General features: G+C 41.5%; 1 protein-coding gene across 1 annotated transcript in view; it reads right to left on the bottom strand.

The window, feature by feature from the left end:
- The window catches only part of QSOX1 (quiescin sulfhydryl oxidase 1), a 78,464-nt gene that overhangs the window by 41,935 nt on the left and 14,399 nt on the right, over positions 1 to 22,130 (bottom strand). Inside the window, exons 2-5 of the mRNA XM_087726864.1 lie at positions 15,163 to 15,263; positions 9,254 to 9,302; positions 7,106 to 7,208; positions 173 to 263 (exon numbers count right to left, since the gene is read on the bottom strand). Coding sequence (XP_087582990.1) covers positions 173 to 263; positions 7,106 to 7,208; positions 9,254 to 9,302; positions 15,163 to 15,263 — 344 coding nt within the window. The remainder of the gene's footprint in view (positions 1 to 172; positions 264 to 7,105; positions 7,209 to 9,253; positions 9,303 to 15,162; positions 15,264 to 22,130) is intronic.

Here is a 22,130-nt window from a genome sequence, read left to right as displayed (position 1 = left end):
ACTGATAGCAATCTACCCGTATTTAAAATTTTTAATCCAATTTCAACTCTTTTATTTTAATTTTATGTTGAGGCCTCAAATGTTTTCTGTGTAGAGAAGCAGGATATAAATTTAATAAACAGTAATAATACTGACTGTGATGTGTATGTTTTAACGATCAATAAAGATTCACCTCTCTGCTCAAAAAGGAGTCTTCCTTGTCAAATATCAGGGCCAAATAAGTCACGTTGTTTACCAGAAAGAAATCACGAAGTTCTGTCACACTGAAAAAGAGGAAAAACATTATATATTGTTCCAAGTACAGATGAACACTTCTTATGCAAATTTAGTTGCCCATTACCTCCTGCAATAGGATCTTACCCAACCAACTTATGAGCATTTCTTCCCGAATGTAGGGAACAGCAATACATTTTTAATCTAACAGGATATTTGATTTTATATGAGAATATAGGAATGCAAATCTTTGAAAAATCTGGCCTATTCCCTCTTTTCCAAATACGGCAGCTGGAGCCGAGGTGGCGCAGTGGTTAGAGTGCAGTACTGCAGGCTACTTCAGCTGACTGCTAGTTCTGCAGTTCAGCGGTTCTAATCTCACCGGCTCAAGGTTGACTCAGCCTTCCATCCTTCCGAGGTGGGTGAAATGAGGACCCAGACTGTGGGGGCGATATGCTGACTCCGTAAACCGCTTAGAGAGGGCTGAAAGCCCTATGAAGCAGTATATAAGTCTAACTGCTATTGCTATAGATAACCCACAGCCAGCTAAACTCTAATTTCATATCTCCCATGTCTAGGTGACCAATTCAAGTCATTCTAGGCTTCACCTTACAGGAGCCTTATAATCACATTTTGATACATTTTTGTGTCAAACCCTTGGCAACAAAAAAAAATGACAGGCTTTAGTAAGATGTTCCTTGATCACTTCAACAAATTTGCATTCTTCTAAATTCTGTCCACCATGGTAAGAAAAAAACTCATCACACATTCCAAGGGAGCTACCAGGTCTAATGCATAATCGTTATTTTTAAGTGAAAAATTAATAGGTTTGATTACCCAAGGTGTTGTCAGGTCTTCAAAGTAGATTAGGTCAAGAAACAGAAAACCACAGGAAATTCTACTTTATAAAATAAGAAGTTTGATAGGTGTATAGAAGACTCACGATGATTTATAAACAATCATTCCGTAAATGAGCAGTTGTTACAACACGTATTCAAATACTATAAGCTATAAACTTGTCTTTCAAATATTTATATAAGCACTGTTCTAACAACTATGCATCATTTATTGAGTCACTGTTTATAAACTTTATAAAATGAATAATTCTAAATATGCGAGCTGATGGTTACCTCCAAAACATACAACATCAAATAATGAAATGTCAGTTCCGCTAATCACTCAATTCCTTACAAGAGGATATGAGTGTATTATGAATAGATATTTCAGCCCACAAAATAAAGCCAGAAATTACAAATATAATTAGACTATTAATTGTCAGAGAAGGACGAAATTGCGGAATCTTTGAATAGAAAACCCACTCCTTTCTTCATTCCTGGGGCTCAATACAATGCAGAAACCATCCGTGATGATGAAATACTAAATTGACTTAAGAACATATTGGCTGGGGAAGATGGAAATTTTAATCCAACATATTGAGGGGGGAGGTACCAGTCCAGTGGTGGGATTCAGCCAGTTTGCACCCATTCGGGAGAACCGGTTGGTAACTTTCCAGGCAGTTCGGAGAACCGGTTGTTGAAATAAATCTCATTTTGTTTTTTCCCACTTTACAGGGCTAATCCTGTAAGGAAGGCAAGAAGGAAACATTCTGGTGTTGTTCCTAGCCTCGTCTTTGTTGACCTGCTTACAGAAACTGCCTCTCCGGTTAACCCTGATTACATTGTAAGAGCTAAGGCGAAGCGCCCATCGACGGGAGTGACGTTGAGTTGGCCATGCCCACCCAGTCACATGACCACTGAGCCCCGCCTACCCAGCTGGCCATTAGGGCAGAGAACCGGTTGTTAAATTATTTGAATCCCACCACTGTACCAGTCTGAGGAAAGCTAAGTTATGCAATTCTGCACACACAAACATGTCACTCAGGTAGGCCACAGAATGTCACCCCAAGTGTGGGTTCTATATAACTAATTGAGTAACCAGTTACAAAAGGGCAATTGACTGCCCATTGTTGACAAAGCTTTTGTAATTAAGGGCACACTTGTTTAATTTTATGAGACTATGATTGTTCTCCCAAGCCGAGGGCTAGGGAGGCTACTGCCAATTACTTCCACTAGGCCAATAAGATCCCATAGATTAGGCCTCCTCCGAATTCCATCAGCCGGTCAATGTCGACTGGCAACTACCCGGAGGAGAGCCTTCTCGGTGGCTGCTCCGACCCTCTGGAACGAACTCCCCGTGGAGATTCGTACCCTCACCACCCTCCAGGCCTTCCGCGTAGCCCTTAAAATCTGGCTGTCCCGACAGGCCTGGAGCTAAAGACTTCAACCCCACCCGAATAGTATGACTGTTGTGCTTTTTAACGATGTATTGTCTCATGTGTATAACTTGTTTTGTACTTCCCTCCCCCCTGAATTGTGAGCCGCCCTGAGTCCCCTCAGGGAAAAGGGCGGCATACAAATAAAGTTAAAATCTAAAAATCTAAATCTACTGACTCTTTTCCTGGATATTAGTCATTGTTAAGATGGTTTGGGATTTGCCATTTGCTCTTCCTTTTATATATATATTTTTTTGGAGCCTGGTTTTATTGTCTGTTATTTCTATGATATTCTTTTTATATTGTTTCAGGTATTGCGAGCCACCCAGAGTCATTTGGATTCAGGCAGACCAAACTTTGATAAAGATTTTATCAAAGGCAATTATAGTTTGGGTTGCAGAAGTAAGACATAATTCTCCTTTGTAAGACAAGCAACGTTACAATAGCCTTCCTACAGCAATCCTTCACAAGGCAGAGAAGAATCTGGGTTGACACAATCAAAAAAGGCATTTTGGTAATCAGTGAAAAACATATTGAACTCTTTGGGGAATTCTTCGGCGTTCTTTTTCTGCCTTTCAAAAACGACAACTTGCTGAAATCCTTGACGGTCCAGGAGATTTTCTGAGATGTAAATCCGTCTTCTGCCACATACCTCCCTTAGACCAATAAGATCGCACAGGATGGGCCTTCTCCGGGTGCCTTCAGTGGGACAATGCCGGCTGGCGACACCTAGGAGTAGGGCCTTCTCTGTTGCCGCTCCGGCCCTATGGAATGAGCTGTCCCCAGAGATCCAGGCCCTACCCACTCTCATGGCCTTCCGCAAAGCTATTAAAACCTGGCTTTTCCGACAGGCCCGGGGCCGTTGACCTCTTGATTGAGATCCGGCCCCTCTCTGATTAGGTGTATGTTGTGCTTTTTCTTAACTTTGTTGTGTCTCATTGTTTTAATTCTTTTTAAATAATTTTTCATTTCTGTAAGCCGCCCGGAGTCCTTCGGGATTGGGCAGCCTAGAAATTCAATAAATGAAATGAATGAAATGAAATTACCCAGGGAGCGTCAGCAAAAATGAGCATTGGTTCCTACCTGATACGCCCTTTCTCAGGACTGTGGAGACATCATCCAGGCATAGGTATGACCCCATCAGGATCCAATACAACTGGGTCTACAAGTATTAAAGACACGCCCACGAAGCTCTTCCCCAAAAATAGATGAAGGAGTGATTTGTAGACCCCTGTGTAAAAAATCTGAAACAATAGATAATATCTCTCCCCAAGGAAAACAGTAGAGAAGAAAGGAGTAAGTCAAAGGAACAGGGTGTGGCTGGATGATGTCTCCACCGTCCTGAGAAAGGGCGCACCAGGTAGGAACCAATGCCCATTCTCTAAGTAGGTGGAGACATCATCCAGGCATGGGACATACCAAAGCCCAATAGTCCCATCGGGACGGAGTATGGAGTCCCTCCTATGGTGGAAATGGAATAAGATAAGAAACTTAAGTTACAACCACACGCTGCAGCACGTGCCGTCCGAATGAAGCATCAGCTGAGGCGCATCTATCAAGCTTGTAGTGTTGGATGAACGGAGAAATTGAGGTCCATGTAGCCGCTCGGCAAATCTCTTCCAACGAAGCTTGAGACGACCAGGCCGCAGAGGTGGCCGCGCTGTGTGTGGAGTGTGCCGTGATATGAGGTGGAACAGGCAGAGAGAGTGCGGAATACGCCCTAGAAATAGCTGCCCATACCTAACGACCAATGTCCGAAGAGGAAGCCTTGGAGCCTCTCTTACCTCCAGGCTGGAACTTGATGAAAAGAGCCTCAGATCGCCTGAAAGTAGCAGTTCGTTTAATATAAATAAGTAAAGCATGACGTACATCGAGGTAGTGCCACTTACGTTCCAGCTTGTGTGATGCTACCATCCCCTTCAGAGTCAGAATCCCCTTGAAATCTGGATTTAAGGGAGAAGCCGGGGGGAATAGCAATAGCAATAGCAGTTAGACTTATATACCGCTTCATAGGGCTTTCAGCCCTCTCTAAGCGGTTTACAGAGTCAGCATATCGCCCCCACAGTCTGGGTCCTCATTTCACCCACCTCGGAAGGATGGAAGGCTGAGTCAACCTTGAGCCGGTGAGATTAGAACCGCTGAACTGCAGATAACAGTCAGCTGAAGTGGCCTGCAGTACTGCACCCTAACCACTGCGCCACCTCGGTATCAGTGGAGAGATCCTCCATAGGATTGAAATTTGTTGGAGGAGACACCTTAGGAGCAGGGATAGGAGTAGAACAATGATTGGTTTTGGAAGTGGCCTTTCGTGGACCAGGGTCAGAGGCCTTGTCAAGAGCTGCACTCGGAGTATTCACATTTTGGGCCTCCTGAGGAGGGGCAGGCCTAGGGGGGCTTAGCAGGCTTGGTAACAGAAGGCTTGGGATAAGCTCTCTTTTTGCTCCTAGGTTGAGAGCGGACCGGAACAGAAGGGGCAACTGGAATGGGTGAATCCTCCCCCTGGGAAACCGTGGTCTCATTGGTCACCATTGGTCATGGTTACCGATGCGTTCCAAAGCATCATTGTAGGCTTCCTGCCCAAACAAAATGGCCACCACAGATTTCATGCCTAAAACCAACTACCATCTGGATAGACAGGTCCCTGAGGAAGGGCTGAGGTGGTGAGCCGACAAGGCAGCTTATCGCCCGACAATTGGCTGCCCGCCAAGTGCTCCGGCGTCAGGAGCGGAATTTGGAGCCAAACGAAGGATGCTGCTGGGCGGGAAGAGGAAGCGGCGGCGTGCAAAGTGATCCTTGTGACTGCTGCAATTAAAAGCGGCTTCTTCATTGGTGTGACTGCAGCTATCGTCCTGTTGGGCGGCGCAGCTGCAGCAATCGACTCTTTGAAGGCTGAGAGACGTGCTTTTCGGGCAGCGCGGCAGCGGCGAGCGGCAATGAAGGAGCCTGAGGGAAAACCTCGTAGGCTGGCCGCCAAGGCTCTTCGCTGCTAAAGCAGCCAAGCCAGAGAGAGGCAAAAGCCTCCTAAAGGCTGCAACGCCCTAAATGAGCGAAGAAGTAGCCCGATTGAATACAATTTGAGGGAGAAAGCCAATTGGAGAATTTTAGAAAGATTTTAAAGAATTATTAGAGAAAAAGGAAGTAATTAGCAAGGAGAGATACGGAGACACAGCTAATCAAAGGATCGACTGAGTCTATTTCTGGGGAGGAGCTTCGTGGGCGTGTCTTTAATACTTGTAGACTCAGTCATATTGGATCCTGACGGAATCATACCCATGCTTGGATGATGTCTCCACCTACTTGGAGAATGTCTTGGATTTCTTGGCCTTTTCTAAAGTCACCTTAAACAACTGACACACACCCTTTCTTTCTATTTATGACTCGATCTGTGTGGGATAATTTATTTTGTTAGCATGTGAAATTAAGGCTATTGTGTCATAGTTCACACACACTCTTAAATCTCCTTTCTTTGGTCTCGATATGTAGACTGATCTCTTCAATCTGGAAACTATTATGTCCATGTTTGCTCCCATAACTTGGTTAACATCTTTACTGATTTGCAATATTTCTATAAATATTCCATCAGTTCCTGTAGCCTTCTGACTTGATAACTGTAATCTAAGATCATCTTCTACTATTCTTCGTATCTTCTATTCAAAAACTAAGTCAACATAAAAATATTAGAAGCCTTCCAGAAAATAGAAACTAATAACTATTTTTAAAATATTTTTCTATAGCTGTTAGAAATTAAATATTTTATCAAGATCAATAATCACATAAATAACTGATAATGTACTTTCAATCCATGCAACATAGGACAAGCTGATTTAATTAAAGATATACATTGTTCTTATTTTTATGTTCTATTTATTTATTTATTAACCTTACAGTATAGGTCATCCATCCCACTGTCAAGTGACATTATAGCTGCATTTAAAATGATTTGCTGGCCCAAGCAAATTAATTATGCTGATTTTTCAACATGGAAGGTGTATATATATTTTAAGAGGTAATACACACACTCAGCCTTACAAATCACAAACAAGTTATATCTGTTCACATTGATTCGATACAGCCCCATTCTCTACTTTTTCCCCCCTTTCTTTGTTATCCTTCTCATAAATGGTTTTAGATTACAATCTCCTTTGGTGCAGGGATCTGACGCCTTCAGTCTGCTAAATGTGTAGGACTGCACTATCCTATGTTAAATGCTCAGTTTTCAGAGTCCAAAGCCCTGTTACTTATTCTGTTGAGATGAAGGGAAAATAAGCAGGATGCATACCAGGGGTGGGTTTCAACCGGTTCGCGGCGGTCCCTGCGAACCGGTTGGTCGCCGAACCCGGACGTAAGTAACTTCCGGGAACGGCGAAGGGCGTGCCCGCCCGCGGTCCTTACCCGGTTTTGACGAGTTCTGCGGTTCCACGCATGCGCAGGACGCATACAGCGCCTGCGCAATCGTCCAGGAGCAGCTGGAGCGTCGCGCAGACACTAGTACGCGCGCGTGCACGAGGACGGCGCCGGCCCCTTCCAACCGAATCGGTTGGAACGGGGCGAGAAATCCACCCCTGATGCATACTAATGCTTAAAAGGGATAGTTTGCCTTGCAATCTCCTTTCAAATTACCTTGTCGGATGCAAAGGTGGTCTGGGAGAAGGCCAGGTATCTTCATGAGTCTCCATTAAAGCGATTATGGTCCTTCTTAGAGACTCAATGGTTTTTTCATTATCTGTACAGGAAAAAAAGCATATCATTGTGAAATTCCACTCAACCAGTATGATTAGGTCAAGAAAACTCAAGATAACTCAGGTTACTCCAGAACGTATCATGCATGAGCAAAGTCCCAGCAGCTTCTACCACCTGATTACTGGGAACTATTGCCAACGCAGGCTTTCCAATGGCTTAAGGACAAGGATTCGATTTTTTCTGATTAGTCTATCCATGTAGAGAGAGTATGCAGGAAATGATCACATCATGCAAATAACTTTTATACATTTTACAAGATCAAACTTCTAAACATGGAACATGGAATAACAGGAAACGAGCCATTTTTTCCTCCCCAAATACTTAGAGGAAGGCGAGTTCCAGTCACCTGTAGCTCATTTGTCCCAGCAAATCTCTATGTCGGCGTTCCAAGTATCATGCAGAATTAAATCAGAGTCCAAGGCAAAATGATCCTTTTTGTTACAATTTAATAAGACAGACATCTTAGGCACATTTGTGTTATTAAATTGGAACAAAAAGGATCGTTTTGTCTTGGACTCTGATTTAATTCTGCATGATACTTGGAACGCTGACACTCTATATGCCTGCTGTACCCTCATAAAGTTCAATTTTCAGTTGAGAATTGAGGGACAAAAGTGGAAAACTGCATCTAGCCACTCAAATGTAACCCTTCTGCCAATGAGCCATTCCCAACTTAGTTCTAACATAGTTCATCCCAGAGTGTCAGCCTCTGCTTTGCTGTTGCTTCGGCTGCCATGAAACGGGAAGGGCATGGTATTTGGGAGGGGTTACTCATTGTGCTGGAGGACGGTTCTGGAGTTCAGCTGCCTGTCGGACTACGCATGCGTGGGAGATTCCCGCCAGGACTAACGGCACCGACATTCCATCTTCGTGATGCCTTTTGAAGTTAGTTATCTCACACCTGACACTTGAGAGAATTATGATTGGACTGTAACTGTGATGCCAAGGGGTGGGGAATGGGCTATTCTATATATCAATCGCTTTCGCGCCTAAATATTCAGACTTCGCTACGCTATGCCTTTAATCATTTATAATTAGTAAAAGTACACTTGATTTCTACACATGGAGTCTCGTGGTCTTCTTTCCTAATTATCTAATGGAGAGGTCCTGACACAGAGTACAGTACTTCCCGAAGGGGGGGCTTTCCTCTACAGGGATTCTCTTGACCAAGAATTTCACAAATGTTGTCGAACAAGTATCGCCAATAAAGAAAGAATAATTGTTTGGTCCTCCTGCAGTTCAAGAAGCAATCAACAGCATCTGTTGCGAGTTCATAAGATGATCTTAGATGCTGGCCTTTGGGCTGTGGAAATCTTCATGCAGCAATGCATTAGCCCTTCCCGCTTTGCTTTTAGCTTTTGATTCTTCTTTTGGGACTTTCTTTTGAACCTATGTTTCCCCCCCTACACTATGGGATGTCCATGTTGCAGCCTAATGAACATGCTGAGAATGCTTTGTTTCAGATTCTTAAGTTTCTTTCAAGACAAACACTCTTGTTTGTCCCTAGAAACAGGAAGCCGCTATTAGATAAATATTTAGGTTTTAAGTAGGTCTTCATCCAGGTAATCAGAAGATAAGCCAGCCCTCACACAGTTTATTTGGAAACGTAAATCCCAACCACAACACAAAGCAAAAAGAAAGCATGCGTCATTCTGGTAAGCCTTTAGATTAATACACAAGAGAAAGTCGAGCGATATGTTCTTTTCTAAAGACATTAATCAGGTTCTGATTTACCCATAAACTCATATTATTTATCTGGCTACAGAATTTTGCCACCCCCCCAAAATGGAAGTTCCAATTTGCTGATTTGAGAAGGACGCAAATATCTTTCACGCCGTGTCCAAATGAAATATGTAATAGAGGTAGAGAGAAGGTATGGGACACCTCAAAGAAACTGCATTACAATAATGGTCATATTGCATGGTGGATCATCTCTCTCTGACATAAGCATGACTTTCCTTGGGGATAGAAAGGGACAATTTATTTAGCTGCCACTTTACTGGCAAGAATTCTGCATATGGTACATACTGTTGAATTGTATGCCATCCTCAGGTTTCTGGGAGAGCATCTTGAAAAACTGGAAAGAAACAAACCACATTGTTAGATTTTGCTTTTAAACAATTCTAAGATTTGGGGGGGGGGGTGTTCCTTTCCTTGTTTTTCACCTCTCCTATGCCCACCTCTGTAGGAACATAGTCTCATAGCTACAATTTTAACTGAAAAATTTCTATAGACTCCAGATAAAGGATAATTCCTAATGTTGTTGTCATATTTGGCCACAAATCAGACAAACGGTTGTCACTAAATATTCCATTTCTTCAGCTATTTTTATGCCTTCCCAAACCTTAATTCTTGTGATGGGGATACATTCTGGAATGTTCTCCACCTCTTCCCAAATTCATAGCACGTCTACACGAATACCTTGTAGGGATTTATAAAACTTCTCTTTTTACCCAGGCCCTGTTAGGTTATTCGTTTTGCCTTCCTACTTACCTCATTTTTTAAAAATTGATATACTCATACATTACTTTATTTAAAATTGTCACACACACACAAACAGAGAGAGAGAGACAGAGAGACAGAGAGAGAGAGAGACAGAGAGAGAGAGTTCTCCAACTGGTTTCCAAAAAAATTGTTTTACAAAATCTTAAACAATACTGTCTCGGGCAATTATATTCCTTCAGTTCAGATATCATATCTGAGCAGGAGGATGTGGTTTTTTTAAATAAATATATATATATATATATATATATATATATATATATATATATATATATATATATATATATATATATATATATATATATATATATATGTGTGTGTGTTTTTTATTTGTGCTGATAAATAAATAAAGGAAGACTAGTATAGATCTATTTCAATCTATACTAGTCTTCCTTTATTTATTTATCAGCACAAATAAAAAACACAAATATAACAAAGGCAACAGTAAAAATATTGGGTTTCTGTCTGGATGGACTCTTGTGACGAGCCTAATGACAGAGAGTGGAAGTGTGACCTTCCTCCCACACTTGGGCATACCAGGGGTTGTGACTTTAAGTATATATATATATATATATATATTTATTTATTTATTTCCAAAACAAACATATTTTGTAAAAAGTATATCAGCTGGTTACAAAAAGCTTTTGTGCACCTCTTCCACCGTCATCAAATATAATTGATATTAGTTAAAATATCTTAACTCAAATATTTACTATATTAACATCATCATATGTCCACTTTTATTTGACTGCAGTTATTTAAACATCCTTCATCCTTAAATATACCAAAATTAAATCCATAACCACATACTGGCATTTCATTTACTTATTTATAAAATCCTCCATTAACATTAAATCCGCATATCCTATTTTAGCTAAACATCCATAATATTTAATACTAAAGTTTTCTAATCCTCCATGTATACAATTTATTATCATTATCCTTTCTTTATTTAACTATATCCTATATCATAGCATTTTCCCCCTATTAGTCAAAATTTAACTCTATATAGTTTTGTTTTTTATGATAGTTATTATTGTTATTAATAATCTTTATATATAGTCCAAAAATATTGCTAACCTTCCCTTCTCACATCCAGTTATTACTTATCATAACAGCTCAACATTGTATACATTACTATCATTATCCATTTTTATTTAACTGTACCTATTACCAATGGATTTAACTAAGTTTAGTTAATTTTGAATTATATTCTTCCATCTATCAACCTGTATCTCTCCAATAACAGAACAGTCTTATATCTGCTGCCATTTGTGGATCCAATTCTCCAAACCTCTTTTTAAACAAATCCATACGAAGAAATCTTTGCACCTTCTTGTTTGTGGTATCTCTCATTTAATTTTGGCGCCAGGAGGATGTGTTTTTGTGTGCTGAGGTGTATTTATCATTTTTGCCCCATTTTACATCTCCTCCAAAATATATTTATCAATCATCTGAAATAAAACTGCAAATTTAGTTTCTAATTATGGCGTGGGAAAAATTCATCCATATGCTGCCAGTGGCATTGGATAGGCGATAGGGCAAAGCAACAGAACTCAATTACCAAGCAAATATGCCTTCCCTTTCCTATGTTGATTCTTTGGCAAGACTTCTACCGTGTCCTGCCAGCTGTATACTTTCCACCTGATCAAATGTACACAAATCAAGAGCTTGTGTAATGACCAGGCTTTAGAGATTTAACAAAATACAAGGAAAAGGAAGCAGAAAAGGCCACATCAGCTTATAACAAAAACTGAATGTAGATCCAGGAAATAGAGAAAAGGAACAAGGCTTATATATATATGTAAATAGTAAACTTAAGGTTAGAAAAAGCAAGTTCTGGGAGATTGATAAGATTGCTTTTCTTCTTAAATAACTGCACAGTGAGGATTAATTCAGATCCAGCATCATAAATCCTAAGAGAATTACCATCTTTGTCTATTAAAATCAGCCCCTTATCTGCAACCAGAGTTTATTTGCTTTTTCCCATGAACATTAAGCTAGTAGGATTCTGTTCTGTTTCTTTAAAGAAGGTCCTAGCAACAAGGACTAGGTGCTATACTGTCTCATACGTGACCCGTCAAAACCACGCTCGACAAAAGCGCGCTCGACGAAAGCGCGTACCTGACGTCATCAGCAGCGCGACGAAAAAAATTAAAAATAAATTAAATTGAAATTAAAATAAAATTAAAGCAAGCCGATTCACATAAAGGTAAGGGTTAGGTTTAGGGTTAGGGTTAGGTTAAGGGTTAGGGTTAGGTTTAGGGTTACGTTAAGCGTTAGGGTTAGATTTAGCGTTAGGTTAAGGGTTAGCGTGAGGTTTAGCGTTAGGTTAAGGGTTCGGTTTAGGGTTAGGTTAAGGGTTAGGTTTAGGGTTAGGTTTGGGGGGGTTAGGGTAAGGTTTTCGCTTTAATTTTAAATTTACCGCTCACAGCGCGATGTTTTTGTCGCTCTGTGATGACGTCACGTACGCGCTTTCGTCGAGCGCACTTTTGTCTACTGCGGTTTTGTGGTGGAACCGTCTCATATACCTTCAACAAAACAAAGCTTGGACTCAGGAGAGGCAGATATATTGAAGGGCACCCAATGATGGAGCTTCTTTTGGGGCCAAGAAATAAATTTGAATCTATGGATATCTACCATCACTATATATCATTCCTTTCAACGATTACACTGATTCTCAGAAGTACGCACTGGCTCCAGCCAACTAACCAGCCAACAATATGAAAGTAACTTAATACAAGTTGTGTCTAATCCATACAATCCATAGTGTGCAGTAAACATCTACACTCCAAATTGATGGCTATCTCAATTTCCCGTGACCCGTCAAAACCGCGGTCCACTAAAGCGCGCCCGATTAAAGCGCGTACCTGACGTCATCAGCAGCGCGACAAATAAAATTAAAAATAAATTAAATTAAAATTAAATTAAACAAGCCGATTTACATAAAGGTAAGGGTTAGGGTTAGGGTTAGGGTTAGGTTAAGGGTTAGGGTTAGGTTTAAGTGTTAGGGTTAGGTTTAGGGTTAGGTTAAGGGTTAGCGTTAGGTTTAGCGTTAGGTTAAGGGTTAGGTTTAGGGTTAGGTTAAGGGTTAGGCTTAGGGTTAGGTTTAGGGTTAGGTTTGGGGGGGTTAGGTTTAGATTTATGTGTTAATTTTAAGTTTACCGCTCACAGCGTGCTGTTTTTGTCACGCTGTGATGACGTCACGTACGCGCTTTCGTCGAGCGCGCTTTAGTCTACCGCGGTTTTGTGGTGGAACCCAATTTCCAACCCAACCACTCATCCTTAAGATCAAGGACTTTGTCCCTGAGATGCTGGGATAGGAGTGTCTGCAGGCTCAGTGCAGCTGTGGAGACAAGCTGGAGGTTTTACTAATGTATTGCCTAGCAGGATTCTTCCTCTGGATGCCTGGAGTAGTCTCAGGGCTGGTAGTGAACCCCCAATCTTCTGATGTTGGCCTTTCTAGCCTGATGTGCTGGGACGGGGTAGCTCTAAAAAGCCTAGAAGTTCCTGGCCTTTGGGGCAACAAATTGTTTCTCTAGGTGGCGCAGTGGTTAGGGTGCAGTACTGCAGGCCACTTCAGCTGACTGTGATCTGCAGTTCAGCGGTTCAAATCTCACCGGCTCAAGGTCGACTCAGCCTTCCATCCTTCCGAGGTGGGTGAAATGAGGACCCAGATTGTGGGGGTGATATGCTGACTCAATTTGCTAAAAAAAATATCTGTAAACCGCTTAGAGAGGGCTGAAAGCCCTATGAAGCGGTATATAAGTCTAATAAATAAATAAATAGGTAATTTCAGGGTCAGAAAATACGTACAGGTGGGCATATATCACAGCTCATTTTTATCTCAGGGTGATTAAGAGATCTGCTATGAATAGATCCAGATTTGGTATTTGGTATTTATTCGATTTGTAAGCCGCCCTATTCCCCAAAGGGACTCAGGGCGGCTGAACAAAAGCCAAGGGAAGGGGAACAAGTACAGAAAAGTAAGACAAAAACGGGACAGTAATACAGACAATTTAAAAAACACAGCAAGCACAGCAAGTTCGAGTAGGGGGGGAACTCAACCCCAGGCTTGCTGGGACAGCCAGGTCTTAATGGCTGTCCGGAAGGCCTGAAGGGTGGCGAGGGTCCGAATCTCCATGGGGAGCTCGTTCCAAAGGACCGGAGCAGCCACAGAGAAGGCCCTCCTCCGAGTAGTCGACAGCCGGCATTGGCCGGCAGATGGAATTCGGAGGAGGCCTAATCTGTGGGATCTGACGGGTCTTTGGGAGGTAATTGGCAGGAGGCGGTCTCTCAAGTACCCAGGTCCAATACCATGTAGGGCTTTATAAGTGACGACTAGCACCTTGAAGCGTATCCGGAGACCAATAGGCAGCCAGCGCAGCTCACAGTGCAGATGTGGTGGATAACCACCCAAAACCTCCTTGAGGCAAAGGGACCCAGTCTAATGGACTTTCCCAAGCACCCAATAGATCCAAATGCTTTCTAGGGAGCTTAAACCCTTTCCCAGACCTCTGGTGGGCAGTTCAGTTCAATACCTGGTGTGTCCCTGCAATGGGAGGCAAGCTGGATACTGAATATGATTAGCCTTAAGGTGCCATGGGAAATGAAGTATCAGAAATGATATCAGGAGTACCCATAGAGAAAGGTAAATCCAACAAAGCATGGTCTTCACCAGTGGTGGGATTCAACCGGTTCGCACCTATTCGGGAGAACCGGTTGGTAACTTTCTAAGCAGTTCAGAGAACCGATTGGTGGAAGAAATCTCCTTTTGTTTTTTTTCCACTTTACAGGGCTAATCCTATAAGGAAGGCAGGACGGAAACATTTTAGTGTTGTTTCTAGCCTAATCTTTATTGCCCTGCTTATAGAAACTGCCTCTCTGGTTAACCCTTATTACATTGTAACAGCTAAAGTTTGAGTTTGAGTTTTACTGAGTTTTATTGACATTTATATGCCGCCCACTCCCTTGGGACTCTGAAGCACCCATCAACGTGAGTGATGTTGAGTTGGCCATGCCCACCCAGTCACATGACCACCAAGCCCCACCTACTCTGCTGGTCATTAGGGCAGAGAACCGGTTGTTAAATTATTTGAATCCCACCACTGGTCTTCACTAAAGCAAGAGAAGTAAGCTCCTTTTCCCCTTATTGAGTCAGTAGCTGTCATTCATTGGCCCCTGTTCAGGGTTTCCAATTGTCATTCAGGGAAGAGTCAAGGAAGAAATTTCCCACTTGGCTATTGTAAGCAATTGTACAGTATTCCACTGACAAAATTGCTCCGATTCATTGAAATCTTGATTCCTCGGGAATAAAGCCTTTAGTGATGAATACAGCACCCTTTACTCCTGGGATGCTGGCTTGTAATTACCCCCCAAATCATGCTGGTTGGAGAGAATAGGAATTGTAACCCTCCCCCCACCAGAATGTTTACCTTCACAGTAGGGTAGCTCTTTATTCCAAACTTATAGCAGATGTCCCTGTTGGAAAAATCAGCACAATCTATAGCTCCCAGCATTACAGCAGGTCTCCAGTCTAGAAGGAAAAAAGACACAAAAAATAATAAATCATATTTTTCCAATATGTGAAAACATATAACTGAGTGTATATAAAAAAGAGCCGAGGTGGCGCAGTGGTTAGGGTGCAGTACTGCAGGCCACTTCAGCTGACTGTTATCTGCAGTTCAGCGGTTCTAATCTCACCGGCTCAAGGTTGACTCAGCCTTCCATCCTTCCAAAGTGGGTGAAATGAGGACCCAGACTGTGGGGGCAATATGCTGACTCTGTAAACTGCTTAGAGAGGGCTGAAAGCCCTATGAAGCGGTATATAAGTCTAACTGCTAAAATGACTAGATAGCTGGAAAAAGGAAGAACTGCCTACTATTCAAGAATGGACATTAAAAGTAACAAACCTAGCAGAGATGGCTAAAATATCAGCATACCTCAAGGATCATTCAGATGAGAGATATAAACTGGAGTGGAGAAGATGGATTGACTATACTCAAAATAAATACGGGACTAAGAAATTCCAGATAGTTTATGACTGAAGAAACAAGGAATGACATAATCTGTTTAGAGTTAGCCTAACAAAAGAGGAGTTAAAGCTCAAATGAAAGATGATACTAACTTTTTTTAAAGTTTATTTTAGAATATCTTTGTTAAAGATTTATACCCTGTATTGGTTCTGGGAAGTCAGGGGGTGGGGAAGGTTGGGGGTGGGTGGGTTCAGGTGGGCTCAGGTGGGGGAGGGAGGTAAACATTTGTAAAACTCTTTTTTTCAAAAAGTTTCAATTAAAAAAAATGACTAGATAGCCAGGAGCTGTTCCCTATTTTTTTGTGTTCTGTACAACATCCAAACAATAAACTTGTTTATTTGCTGATCCTCCTGACATCAAGAGAATAGCAAGCAGAAAAATCTCTGGTTATTAACTATTAACTGTAGCCTTTCAAATTGAATAATTCGTATTTTTGCAGTAAAGCCTGTAAAACTCTATATGGCCCCAAAATTGTCTTGAATCCCATTCTAATTTAGACAAAAGGCTTGGATCTTGTTTAAGAAATTACCACTAACTTAGTCATGACGTAGTTTCCAATAGATTCTCAAATGAGAGGTTCTATAAAATCTTTTAGTAAAAGGAAAAAAGGTTTGCCTGGTTGGAACAGTTACAGCTGGTACAAAATGTAATTGCAAAGACAGTTATGTGTTTTTCTTGGTTAGTGCATTTTATCTCTCTTTTTCACAAGCTACATTGTTTGCCAGTAAACTTCCAGCACAATTCAAGATGACCTATAACGCCCTTCATGGAATAAGACTGGGTTATTTTAGGGAGTTCCTCTTCACAATCATTCCTACCAGTGGTGAGATTCAAATAATTATAACAATCGGTTCTCTGCCGTAATGACCAGCTGGGTAACCGTGGCTTGGTGGTCATGTTATTGGATGGGCATGGCCAACTCAACATCACTCACGTTGATGGACGCTTCACCTTAGCTGTGACAATGTAATAAGGGTTAACCAGAGAGGCAGTTTCTGTACGCAGGGCAATAAAGATTAGGCTAGAAACAACACCAGAATGTTTCCTTCCTTCCTTCCTTCCTGGATTAGCCCTGTAAAGTGGAAAGAAACAAAAGGAGATTTCTTCCAACAACCGGTTCTCTGAACTGCTTAGAAAGTTACCAACCGGTTCTCCCGAATAGGTGCGAACTGGCTGAATCCCACCACTGATTCCTACCCATCCCATCAGGTCCAGTAGTAAAAGCGTTTTCTGGATCCCATCTATTAGGGAAGGCCATCTGGCAGGGCCCGGAATGAGAGCTTTCTTTTTGCTATGGGGCCTGCTATTTGGAAGACATGTCATTCTCACAAAGATTAGTTTGGCCCCAACATTTTGGACCTATTGCAATATCTTAAAAACTTGATTCTATCACCAAGTCTTATTGATTGACCTATAAAATTGTTCATGGCAGAGTTATTTTGGGGGCCACCTCTTTACAATCACTCCTACTCGTCCCATTAGGTCCAGTAGTAAGAGTGCCATAAAATCACTTTCAACTCTTGGCTAAGGTGAAGTTGAAAGGTCAACTGGAACTGTACCTCGGGTGAACTCAAAAGGTTTTTGACATGAACACTGAGAAATTACAGGAAAGTTCAAAGTCACGAACAGCAGGAACATACTAGGCTTTCAAAGGAACAAAATGGGCCACTTTGCAAAGGAAAAAGGGAGAAGGCACATTGGTATGCAAATCAAACATTGCATTCAACAAGGATGTGGGAGGGTAAGGAAATGACAACTGCCAATTACCTCCACGCGACCTATTAGATCTCATCGATTAGGCCTCCTCCGAGTTCCTTCTGCCGGTCAATGCTGACTGGCAACCACGCGGAGGGCCTTCTCGGTGGTAGCTCCGACCCTATGGAACGATCTCCCCGTGGAGATTCGTACCCTCACCACCCTCCAGACCTTCTGCACAGCCCTCAGAATCTGGCTATCCCGTCAGGCCTGGGGCTAAGACTGTAACCCGCCCGAATGGTATGAATGTTGTGTTTTTAATTATGTATTGTCTTATATGTTAAAAGTTTGTCTCCCCCTCCCTTTTGGGTTGTGAGCCGCCCTGAGTCCCCCCAGGGAAAAGGGCGGCATACAAATAAACTTCTACAATCTACAATCTACAATCTATACATCCATCACCACATAAATCATGAGACTCAATGCACTTGCATCAGTTGTTCTTATTTGCATGATGATGCCATGATACATATGGTCCTTTTGATGTCATGGTGGCTTTTTATGAATGTTACTGGAGCCACGCATCACTTTTTTTTTCAGATGAAACGGAAAAGCCAAAATTTAAAAAACCTGGAATAACATGAAATTAAACTGAAGTATTCGGAGGAGGGAGGAAGAGAAAGAAAGAGAAGGAGAGAAGGTAGGAAGGAGAAGAAAAAGGGTAGGAGTAGGGAAGAGATAAGGGAAAGAAGAAGGGGATGGAGACTAGGAAGGAAGGAAGTAGAGAAGGAAGGGAGGGAGAAAAGAAAAGAAAGAGAAAACACGGTGGTGTCTTAGCAGGTGCGAAGGATGGTAAACAAAGCATTTTAAACTATACCTTATAACCTTCCAAATGGGATAATAATAATATAAGAATGGCAAAGAAAAAGAATAACCATGTGAATGTATATCTATAACTGTAGGTAAGAGAATAAATGACAGTAAAAATATAAAGTATAATATAGGTAAATAATATTTGGTCATAAGTAGCTAAGTTTAAATAAATAAAGAAATGTACATAAACATGGATAACGAATAAAGAGATTATGAATGAAAGATAGAAATGTATTCCCTGTCTGTACCCCCTTCCCTGATTTGAATTGTGAGCCGCCCCGAGTCCCCTTCGGGGAAAAGGGCGGCATATAAATGTAATAAATCCTAATCCTAATCCTAACATGAGGTCTGCATCAAACTACCGTATTCCAGAAGTGTCTTGATAATGAGTGACATCTCTCAGCCAGTAAAGCCATTATCAGTACAGGATGACTACACCTAGCAAAGAGACTCTTTATCCTCTGTGAGTGAAGATAATACGAAGGACTCCAAGGTCCTTTGCGTGAAGAACTGATTGACACCAGGCATGTGATAAAAGGCCCTCTGTTAAAGCCCCATAAGATAAAGTCCCACTTCTTGAGGGGAGTTAGGGATCATATTTCGGTTTAAAAGATACGTAGGTTTTCATCACATGATGAATTTTGTAAACTGCATTGCCTAAACCCAAGCCCACCTGCTAGTTGTAGCTTTTAGCTTGATCCAAATTCACCTGAAAAACCCCATCTTGCTCTTTCAGACATATTTAATCAAAAAAAGCAAGCATATAGTCTTACCCCCCTCCCCAAAAGACCCTTGTCAGGTTTTTTGCATAACATGGAGGATGGGAATGAGAATGTCAAGGCAGGAATATAGAGTTGGCAAAGATGACTCAGAGTTCTGATTATGAATGGTCCAAACACATCTAAAAAGCATCAGGTGGAGGAAAGTTGGACTATGAGATTAAGCCCCGAGATCAATGTATGGAATGTGATAAAAGTTACAGATAACTCAGCCTATGATCAAAAAGCAAATAATAACCGAGCAGAACGGTTTCTTACCAAAAAGACAATTGAAAAATAACATGAGGATTCTTATGAATGTACTGGAATACTATGAAGCTCATCCCGAAAACAATTAGCATTCATTTTCTGGAGCACAAAAAGCCTTTGATAATATGAACTGTCGGTTTATGATATTATAATTAGAAAATATGAACTTTGGAGAAAATTTTGTAAAGACTATTCAAGCAATGCACTCCAACCAAATGGTGAACGAGATAGTAAATGAAGAAATAACAGTAAGTAAGTAAGTAAAATCTTTATTACGGTCAAAAACCAGCAATGCACATTAGTTTTTGCACTATATTAAAAAATGCTAACATTAAAATATAATTTAAAAGTATTGACATTAAAAGTGGATAATAACATAATACTCCAAAGCAGTGGTGGGTTTCAAAAATTTAGAAATGCAGCGGCATACTGGGAATCCTCAACTTGCCACCGTTCACTTAGCGACCGTTTGAAGTTACAACAGCACTGGAAAAAAAAGATTCGTGACCGTTTCTCGCGGTCACAACCATTGCGGCATTCCCAGGGCCACCGGATGACCATTCAGACAGTTGGCAACTGACTCATATTTATGACGGTTGCAGTATCATGTCATCATCTTTTGCAACCTTCTGACAAGCAGAGTGAATGGGGAAGCCAGATTCCCTTAACAACGGTGTTATTAATTTAACAGCTGTGGCGAATGACTTAGCAAGAAAGGTCGTATCAACGAGAAAGATTGCGTCGAGGAATGTCGTAAAATGGGATAAAACTGACTTAACAAATGTCTCGCTTAGCAATGTAAATTCTGAGCGCAGTTGTGTTTCTAAGCCAAGGACTAGTTGTATACCTCCGAGACCGCCTACTGCCACATTCCTCCCAACGGCCGGTGAGATCCCACAGGGTGGGCCTCCTTCAGATGCCGTCAGCCAGACAATGCGGGCTGGCGGCTCCCCGGAGGAGGGCCTTCTCTGTGGCTGCTCCGACCCTTTGGAATGAGCTACCCCCAGAAATCCGGACCTTGCCCACACTCTTGGCTTTCCGGAAAGCCATTAAAACCTGGCTATTCCGGCAGGCCTGGGGCTGTTGACCTCATTGTTGAGGTCCAGCCCCGATTGTAGCGAATGTATGTATGTTGTTTTTAACATGTTTTTATTGTCATTTTATTCTTCTTTCTTCGATGTAAGCCGCCCGGAGTCCTCCGGGATTGGGCGGCCTATAAATCGATTTAATAAATAAATAAATAAATAAGCTGAAGAAACAGAGAAGAAAGAGAATGGGTAGGAGGGAAATCATGCAAACACAATTTATAGAGTAGCTACTTTGCTCTGTGCCTTGAAGTTGGGGAAGGGAGGGCAACGGAGGCTATCCCTCCCCTTCTCTTTGAACCTCTAAATTTTACAGGGAGTTATGAACCTGTTTCAGGTTTGCCAAACCTGGAAACCATAGCTTGTCCCTTGTGATCCATCATATATGGAAGATAAGACAAAGAACCAGTGAACCACTGAATGAAAACAGCTTAATTTTTTGCCCCCTTCTGCTGTTTAAAGATCAAGGCAAGTGATGGGACCTACTGATTTGATTTCCCCCTATCTTCATCCAATAGCTTCCTGTCCTTCCATAGCTGTAGTTCCAAAACAAACAAAACCAGAAGATGAGGAAGAAAAGATCTAACAAAGGTATTCATTTGAATATAAAATACAGACTTTTATGCTTATATGGAACATTTGCAAACTCCACACTCAACATGTGGATTTACATCTCTGTAAGAAAGACCAAAGCTAACTTTCTTCTTCAGGTATTTGTCTTCCCTTGGCACCTACCACACCCATTATTATAATTTTGTAGGGCATTGGTTGGGAAATATGGAACCTACAACGCAACACAATGAAGAACGCAACACAATGAAGAACGCAAAGACAAATGAATGCTGGCTTAAGTCCTAATGGCTTCCTGATTTCTAGACACAAAGGAATAATTGTTCCATATGGGAAGAAAAACAAATTAACTTCCACGGGGAAGTTTAAGAAAATGTCATTCTGTCTAGTGAACCATTTGAAAGACATTTTTGGCAGAAATCCTGCAGCAAGTTAATCTATGGATTTAGGGCCCTGTTTTTTCCTGGATCATAAGCAAAAGCTGTAAAGTCACTTGGATGTTCTCCCACACACAAGTTTCCTGTTCACCACAATTATTATTTTATAAGCTACAGAACTCCATAGATGTCGAGGGCAGCTCCTGGCTTCCTCCGCATTTTCTCTTCTGCAGTATGAAGGTTATCTTGGGGTAGTCCTCCATTTACAAGAGTCCATTTAGTGACTGTTCAAAGTTACAGTGGCACTGAAAAAAGGAACTTATGACTGTTTTTCACACTTATGACCGTTGCAGCATGGTCCCATGGTCATGTGATCAAAATTTGGATGCTGGGAAACTGGCTTGTATTTATGACCGTTGCGTCATGTGACCCATGGTCATGTGATCATCTATTGGGACCTTCTGACAAGCAAAGTCAAGGGGGAAGCCAGATTCACTTAACATAAATTATTGATTATTGTTAATTTTAATAGATTTTTTTAAAATGTTATTGTGAATCTTAATTGGGTTTGTTGTTTTTGGATATAGCAATAGCAATAGCAGTTAGACTTATATACCGCTTCATAGGGCTTTCAGCCCTCTCTAAGCGGTTTACAGAGTCAGAATATCGCCCCCACAGTCTGGGTCCTCATTTCACCCACCTCGGAAGGATGGAAGGCTGAGTCAACCTTCAGCCGGTGAGAT

This window comes from Thamnophis sirtalis, unplaced genomic scaffold (genome assembly GCF_051295495.1).
Source record: "Thamnophis sirtalis isolate CommonGarterSnake01/CBP01778 unplaced genomic scaffold, rThaSir2_p1.2 scaffold_12, whole genome shotgun sequence".
NCBI classification, from domain to species: domain Eukaryota; kingdom Metazoa; phylum Chordata; class Lepidosauria; order Squamata; family Natricidae; genus Thamnophis; species Thamnophis sirtalis.
The sequence above is the reverse complement of the archived record's forward strand: the minus strand, read 5'-3'. Positions and strand labels throughout refer to the sequence as shown.